Raw genomic sequence first — 8,456 nt, 5'->3', positions numbered from 1 at the left:
AAAAATAAAATATATATATAGTTTGTATAATTTATATTTACATATATTTGAAATAAATAAATAAATATTATATAATAGGTTTTAATACCTAATAAACTCATTTATTATTTTCAAAAAAAAACTGTTTAGACCATATTATAAGCTTTATTTATATGTATTTATTTATAGTTTAGTATATATTTTTTAATCATTACAATAAAGAATTTTATATTTTTTTTAAATTATAAATTGAAGTTATTTTTCTTAAATTTAAATTTATTCTTATAATACAGATTTAAATGTTAACAGCTAACTGATGTTTATAATAATTATGTATTAATTTAAAAATACTTTTCTTAATTTAAAGCACATTTTCTAATTTGCTTTCCACACATTGGCGTGATTCTCCTACAAAGAGTAATTAGTTGATTGATTTATGAGTCAGATAATAACTACCCATCGAGTGGAGAAAGTTACTTAAAATTTAAGGAGTTGAAAAATTCAGTTTTCTTTTCTCTTAATTTTTTAAAAGAATTTTACTAAGCGTGATACATTTGTATTTCCGAGACCGTGCCTTCCTTTATTTGTTTGTTTCTTCACTACTAGGTGCATAAATAGATACAAGACATTTTACATCATCTTTATTGATCTTCTATTGGCCGATACGCATTTCGGGCATTTGAGAAAATGCTAGATGTCGAACCACGAAACCTTCACTTGTAATAGTGAATTAAAATCATAAATATATTTTAAACAGCAATGATATTTTAACGATTTTAACTGTAAATACATAATTTTAAACATAAAAAAATATATATGTAGCAACGAAATTTAAAGACGATTCCAGATGTAATGCCGACGGATGAAGGGCCTTGCCCGAAACGTGTATCGGCCAATAGAAGATCAATAAAGATGATGTAAAATGCCTTGTATTTATTTATGCACCTAGTAGTGAAGAAACAAACAAAAAAATTTATTTGGTTTGATAAAAGCTTAATTATTTCTTGATTAATATATTAAATATAGTTAATTAAGACTAAGTGTATTTAGTTAGTTTGTTTATTATTTAATAAGAAAATATTTGGAAAATATTAATGATAATTTGCTAAATATTAATTAATTATATTAAATAAAATTCTAAAAAGTAATAATGATAATATTGAATAAATTCGAAATTTATAAATTAAAAATGTATATTCGAAAATATGTTTATTCATTAAATTTTATAGTTTTATAAAACTATATCGAATTAAAAATTTTACGATCTTCTAAAATTTCGATAAATGTTTTATTATTTAGTTTAAACTGAACAACTATCAAATGATGGAGCTCATTGTTCTAAACCTTTTAACGCTAATCACTTAAAGACTTCATGTGCTAATATTAATGTCTTAATAATGACAATACAGCACGTATATCAATTAAGATCTTAATTTCAACTATATTTTCGTTATTTCCATATATCTTTTCTCGCCTAAAGAGTGCGTATATAATTTATAAATTCGTACGTAAGTAATTTTGATGTTGTGTTCTTCACTAATTAATTATTTTTCATATAAATTAAAGAGTGCTTTTCTAAACAAATCATTATCAAAGAATCGAATCGTATCATTCTTATTTATTTATCATTATTTTCTGTTATTACTAAATTAAAACATTACAGATTTGAAATTAATATCGTAAAATGTTATTATTCAATAAAAAGTGAGTTTTTAAAATAATTTTTATTTTGTCAATTATTAACAATTTTAAAATAAAATGATATCAGTCAACATATTAATTTTTAAAAAATTTCATAGGAAAATTGTTAACTGATACTTGTTCGATGTTTTTACACAAAACAAAACTAAAATGTCCAGCACTAATTTATTATTGGTCTATCTGTAAATGCATGTACAGTACATATATAGTAATTAGTAGTATTACCATAGCAATTTTAGAATAAAATCGTTAATAATTTTTGTACGTAATAAAATGTTATATATACTCATATAAAACGTATAATTCAATAAAGTTAAATGACACTTCCATTATATTCTTGTTAACTTTTGTATTATATTTTAAAATCAATTTAACTATACAAAAATTAATTATATAAGTTAATACATTACTAAGATACATTATCTCTTTTAAATGGAAAACATATGTTGTCTCAGTTCAGCCTCCAATCTTAATTCAACAACCAATGAAACAACATGACTGTTTCAATAACCAATAAACAACTTTGCTTATATCGATAGCAAAATGAAACCTAGAAAATATGTAAAACCGTACAACAGCTATTTTAAGAACTTGAATATGTCAAGTCACGGACTTAATCAAGGAAATTCCGAATTGTTAACTAAATGTAGCGTGAATTCAAGAAATTTTGCAATAGATGCTCTATTAGGAAATATAAATAAATCGAATGAATTAACTCATTCAGAAAAATATATCAACAAGCAATCAGCTTCAAGCAATTATTTCTCAACTGTAACAGGTAAGATATATAGACTATTTATATTATCAATACTATGATTATGAACATTTTACAGATTTTCTTTGTTCAGTGTTTATCATCTGTTACCTCAGTTCATTCTAGAAATAATCTATTTTTTTATTTTAATAAAATAAAGATAGTCTACTTTTATTATAAAATATAATAACTTTTTTTGTCTTTTTGTGCATATGTATTTAATAAATACCTCGAAAACAGTTGATAAACAAACTTTAGTCTTGAAATTTTCACTAGAGTTAAAGTTTAACAATCTAAAATAATAATAATAATATGTAAAAAGTTATTTAATTCTAAATAAATTATTAATCATTAAAAGCGCATATAATGCTAAAATATTTTTATCTAATACTGTATATGCAACGTTAAGTTAATTGACATTTTAAAATTTTCGTTAAACTGATCTAATATTTTAAAGAAATAATTTTTTTTTATGGTAAACTCATTTAACTTTGGTTTATGTATCATTTTGATTAACATATATAAATACTTTACTTTTTTTTACTTCTAGATTTAAAGCTACATAAACAAATTTACAACAGTATATAAACAAATTTATAATCTGTATATATATAAATCTTAATAGACAAATAATAACAAATTTTAATGTGAAATATTGTTTTATTTGCTCTAATTAAAATAATATATTTACCGAAACTAAATAAATTAAATTATAAATTAACAAAACAGGAATTCTTCACATAAAGATATTTAATATACTATCTAATAAGAAATTGCCAAAATATGTATGATTAAATTATATTACAAATATTATACAAAAAGTAGCATAAACATTAAAAATAAAAATTTCCAGTTAAGAAGTGATATATAAATCTCTTTAAATATTTATTTTAGTATTAACTTTTACCATGTGAAAAATAAATAGACTGTAGTCTAAATTTTTATACGTTACCTTTTTAAAAATATTATTTAGAAAAAGAATCATTATATATTTTAAAATTATTTATTTTATTTAATTGTACGAGTCTTAATAATACTATAAATCATATGGTTTGTAATTAATAAATATNAATAATAATTTAAATTATAAAATATTTATTTATAGATTTAGTAATAAATTTTATTATTAACGCTATAGTTAAACGGACAAAAATAATTGGAGAAAAATAACTCATATACTTTCGTAATACAATCATTGAAAATATTTTCAATTTGTTCAGTTTTTGTATTAAATAATTCAGAGAAAACTTAATTAGATTTATTTTTTTTTCGGTCGACCGTTTCACTTATGCTTCAAATAAATTATTTAACTCGCATTAAAGTATAAGTTTAGTTATATTTGATATTTACTTTTTCTTAATTTATTCAATCTTTGAGATGATTCTGTACATTTTTGTTTAATTCAGAAGTAAATAGAAATTTAATATTTATAGATTCTTAATTAATATGCATTTAATTAAAATTTTCTAAATATTTTATTAAACGTAAATATGATGATTTAACAAAATACTTTAAAATTTTATGCAAAAATAATCTATTTTTATAAATAAATTTCAAGTTTGTTCAGTTAAGATTATATCGAAGATATTCTTACTATTTATATTTGTTATATTTAATTATTTACAATTTTACTTTTTGTTTATCTAATTTATTAAATATGTAAAATTAATGAGGATGTAAAATATTAAATTCTAAAATAGTTTATTATTATTTACAGAAACAACTTATCGACAGTTGAACATTTCTAAGAATTTAAATGACAAAATACAAGATACAGGTGATGTACGATTGGAGCTTTGTTCGAGAAGTTTGTGGACACAATTTAGTTGTATTGGCAACGAAATGATCGTTAATAAAACAGGAAGGTATTATTAAATGTTTTTACATTAATTAATAATTAATATTTACATAATCTTTTAAGTAGAAATTACTGTTTTAATGTTACAAATAAAATCTTGTTAATTGCTTTTTTATTAAGCCATTTTATAAAATATTAAAAGTAGTGTAAATTGTTATTTTAGACGCATCTTTCCGCCTTTAAAAGTGAAAATCACGGGTCTTCAACCGGAGAAAAATTATGTTATATGGGTGGAGATTGCAGCAGTTAGTGAAAATCGTTATAGGTATCAATATCAAAGGTAAATATTCTATCAATGATATCTTATTCTAGATATTTTAATTCCATAATATGAATATTTTTATTAGATTATTAAAACTATTAAAGTAAAATTCAATAAACAATTTTTATTTGTATTAATATAGCTGTAAATGGGTAAAAGCTGGAATAGGAGAACCTCAAGATCCTCAAAATAAGTATATACATCCTGATAGTCCAGCTACAGGACGTTATTGGATGACCCAAATCGTCTCTTTTGACAAATTGAAATTGACTAATAACAAATATCCAAAACTTCCTAATCAAGTAAACAGTTTTCTCTTTTAAATATTTAAAATTATAATAATCTATAACATTTATTATATAATTTGTATTTATTTCATGTTTCTCTGTTAATCAGGTTATTGTTCATTCAATGCATAAATATCAACCTAGATTTTACATTTTACCTGTCGAAGATATCGTTACGAATGTTGAAAAGCAAATAAACCCATGCAAAGCTCTTAAATTCGAATTTAAAGAAACAACGTTTATAACTGTGACTGCGTATCAAAACCAAAATGTAAGCTTATAATTTTAAATGATTTATTTATATTCACAAAGTATTAACTAAAATCGATTTTTATAAATCTACTGAATGTTTTTTCGATTAAATTTTCTTAATCAGTATGTAAATATCAATATTAAGGTTTATTTTATTATAAAATCTATTATTATTAAACTCTATTAATACAAATTTATTATCTAAAATTTATTTAAATTTTTCAATTAAAATGTTATAAATATAATAAAAGTTCTCTAATCCAGCATTTATGAGACCAGAATTCCCGATTATCGAAAATACAAACCGTCCGGTAATTCGGCATTTTCTCAAACTTCGATGTTATTCGCCATCTAAATGGTGTAGACATTGCTATACATTTTGTATTAGAGAATGTTCTGATATAAAATGTATAGAAATGCTTCATACGCCCTTAATCAGTCTAAGATGATACAGTGCATTTCTATACTGTTGATTGGGATTGTGTTAAGATTGATTGAAAAAGCTGAATAAACGTTAATGAACACGTTATTGCACAATAATTTCATGTGTATATAAGTTAAAATATTTATTTTTCTGACATATGCAGTATATATGCGATTCACAAAATCTACACATGTTCTACACAAATGGAATTGAGAAATCTGTTTTTAAGTGTGCTGACTTTACATTGTCCTGTGAGAAAGAAAATATATCAGTCATGCACGTTACTGAACACAAAACACCTGTGCTAAATCTAATGTGTCCAAACAAATTCGATTTGCGGAATACTAGAATGTCAGTTATTGGACATTTCTGGATTATCCGCTGCTTTTCAAAGAGTGCCGAATTACCGGATATTCGAGACTATCGGACGCCGGAATAACGAACTTATACTGTATATTAAAATTTATTTTTTACTGGCAAGACTTACGTTAATTACATTTATTTCATTAATAGATAATTAAATTAAAGATTTATCATAACCCATTCGCTAAAGGTTTTCGTGAAATAAATCGAAGCAAGTAAGTCATTGAAATTCATGTTATATAAAACTTATATTTAAAATATAAAAAATAATTCTATTTATGTTGCTTTAGGGAGTCGAATAAATCGAAATATCCAATGTATCAGCTTTATTCTTCTCTGCATAATTTCAAGCCAATTTCGAAAGGTTAGTACTGTACACATTTATATTATCTAATATGATGAAAAGAAAGTTAAATATTTTAATAAGCATATTTATTAACAAAGCCATATCGTATATTGGTAACACATAGGCTAAATTTCTTCAAAAAATAATATATATTATTTATCGTATAAACCTAATTGAGTTTTTAATAACTCATCATAGAATAAGTTACTTTTATGAATGAAAAGTAAAACTTAAAAAATTATTTTTAACCTATACGATTAAATTAAAATGCTTAAGACGATGAAATTAATATTTAACGTAATTTATTTTATTGTTTATCTCGAAATTAATACCGATTTTCAAAGCTATTTTATTAAATATTTAGTATTACAACAAAGTTTAATACAGTGAATCATACAAAATAATTAGAATAGAATAAATACTTTTAAAACAGTAATAGCAATATTATTCTTATTTCGTATTAGTTATTTTCTTGGATACAGTAAATATTTTTCAAGAATTACATAATAACTGGATATGAATTATGTATAATGTGTAATCAATTTCTAATTATTCTACAGTTATTCTTAATAATATTATTTCTTAATAAATTATACATTAAAAGATGTATAATAAATTCTTTAATTGTTTGTTGATTTTTACAATTAAATTATTATTTTATATTTAACTATAAGATTATAGTATAAAGGTTGATTTACGTGAAACCGTTTCCGCTAACATTTTGATGGTTTAAGCTTATTATTTTAATAGTATTTCTAATTAGCTTTAAGTTTGGCAAAATCAAATAACACCCATAAAGTAGAAGCATGAAAAATATTTTAAAAAGATTAAAAAACATATGAATTACATATTTTAATGTTTATTATAAAGAGTTTTAACTCTAGCTGACAAGTGAGAAGTATCTCTAAATTTGACTTTTTATGTTTTGTAAAAACAATAAATGCTTTGTGTCTTTTAGTTTAATAAATTTTCTTAATAACAATGACGTTTTGACAAAAAACTGATTTTTTTTTAAAAATGTACATTTGTTACCGGTATGATCTTTAAAGTCAAAAATGGATCAAGGAGAAAAATTTACGGGGACAATTTTTAATTCGCGTAATAGTATAAACAATATATAAAAATGTTACTGTTTTAATAATTACTTAAAGTACAGTAATTACTTAAAGTACCCCTATTATTCTGAGTCAGCGGGAGTGTAAACTCCCGGTAACTCAGACTAGTAGGGGGTAAAGATTATCCTAGTTTATGAAAGTCCGAGTTAACGGGTGTTTTCTCCTACGACGTGGAAAACGAGGTGGATATACAGTACAATACAGTATACAGTACAAAAGACTTTTTACAGCAGTTTTACGAGCTTTAGTAGGATATACTGCTGAATATATTACTACAGGAAATGAGCTCAAAAAATTTGCCGACAGGACGCTATACAGCAAAGTAGTCGTTATAAATTTACCGATTACTGATTACAGTAATATCTCAAAGATTTTCGGATATCGAACACACTCATTAAAAATAGATCACAAACATAAATTGAGCATTTTTTGGCTGCAATTTTTGAAATTTTAGCCAATAAATGTTCAATTTATGTTTGATTGTGATCTATATTTATGATAATAGAAAACAGAAATTGAGTATAGGTCATAGCCAATTTACGTTTTGATATGACCTATACATTTCCACTGTAGTCCGTTCGTCCGTCCTTCGTTGATCTCTAGAACGGAGTTAGATGAAAATCGAGAGACCAGATACGGAAAGGTTATTTTTAAATCTAAACTATGATTTAAAAATTGCAGCTCGGCGTTATGACATGTCACAATAAGTAATTTATTTTTGTAACCTTTAAAGATATAAAAAGTCTTATCTATGCAACGTAGCTTGTACGGCTTTTGTGCCAAAAAACCTTAACAAACCAACCAATCTTATCTATGAAAACTATTCATAAATATATAGGGGAGACCGGGGCAAGATCGGCATGTTAAGCTTTACTTAAATTTTGTGTAATAAATACTGCTGTAAACTGAAAAAAGAGCTTTGCATATTGTCTATTGGAATGTTACCTTACTATAGAACTGGTTAAAATCAGTTTGGAAATAAAAATAATTAAAATAATTACAACTTTACAAGAAGAGAGAAATTGACGAAGTTGCCCCGGGTATAGGGGCAAGATCGGCAACTTCTCTCTTTTTGTAAAGTTGTAATTATTTTAATTATTTTTATTAAAGTTGCC

General features: G+C 23.6%; 1 protein-coding gene across 2 annotated transcripts in view; it reads left to right on the top strand.

Annotated features, from left to right (window-relative positions):
• Nucleotides 1-1,421: 1,421 nt before the first annotated feature.
• Nucleotides 1,422-8,456, top strand: part of LOC111634889 (T-box transcription factor mls-1-like) — a 23,844-nt gene continuing 16,809 nt past the window's right edge. Inside the window, exons 1-8 of one of the 2 annotated variants that reach the window (XM_023379726.1) lie at nt 1,422-1,487; nt 2,220-2,458; nt 4,152-4,299; nt 4,456-4,572; nt 4,697-4,856; nt 4,951-5,112; nt 6,031-6,095; nt 6,171-6,244. In XM_023379726.1, coding sequence (XP_023235494.1) covers nt 2,224-2,458; nt 4,152-4,299; nt 4,456-4,572; nt 4,697-4,856; nt 4,951-5,112; nt 6,031-6,095; nt 6,171-6,244 — 961 coding nt within the window. In that variant the 5' untranslated portion in view covers nt 1,422-1,487; nt 2,220-2,223. Of the gene's footprint in view, nt 1,488-2,219; nt 2,459-3,812; nt 3,843-4,151; nt 4,300-4,455; nt 4,573-4,696; nt 4,857-4,950; nt 5,113-6,030; nt 6,096-6,170; nt 6,245-8,456 lie in introns of those variants that run through there. The other variant, XM_023379727.1, reaches the window with a different exon arrangement.

The sequence above is a fragment of the Centruroides sculpturatus genome, unplaced genomic scaffold, assembly GCF_000671375.1.
Source record: "Centruroides sculpturatus isolate CEXI.00-Female unplaced genomic scaffold, Cexi_2.0 scaffold862, whole genome shotgun sequence".
NCBI lineage: Eukaryota > Metazoa > Arthropoda > Arachnida > Scorpiones > Buthidae > Centruroides > Centruroides sculpturatus.
Note: the sequence above shows the minus strand (reverse complement) of the source record. Positions and strands in the feature narration are given on the sequence as shown.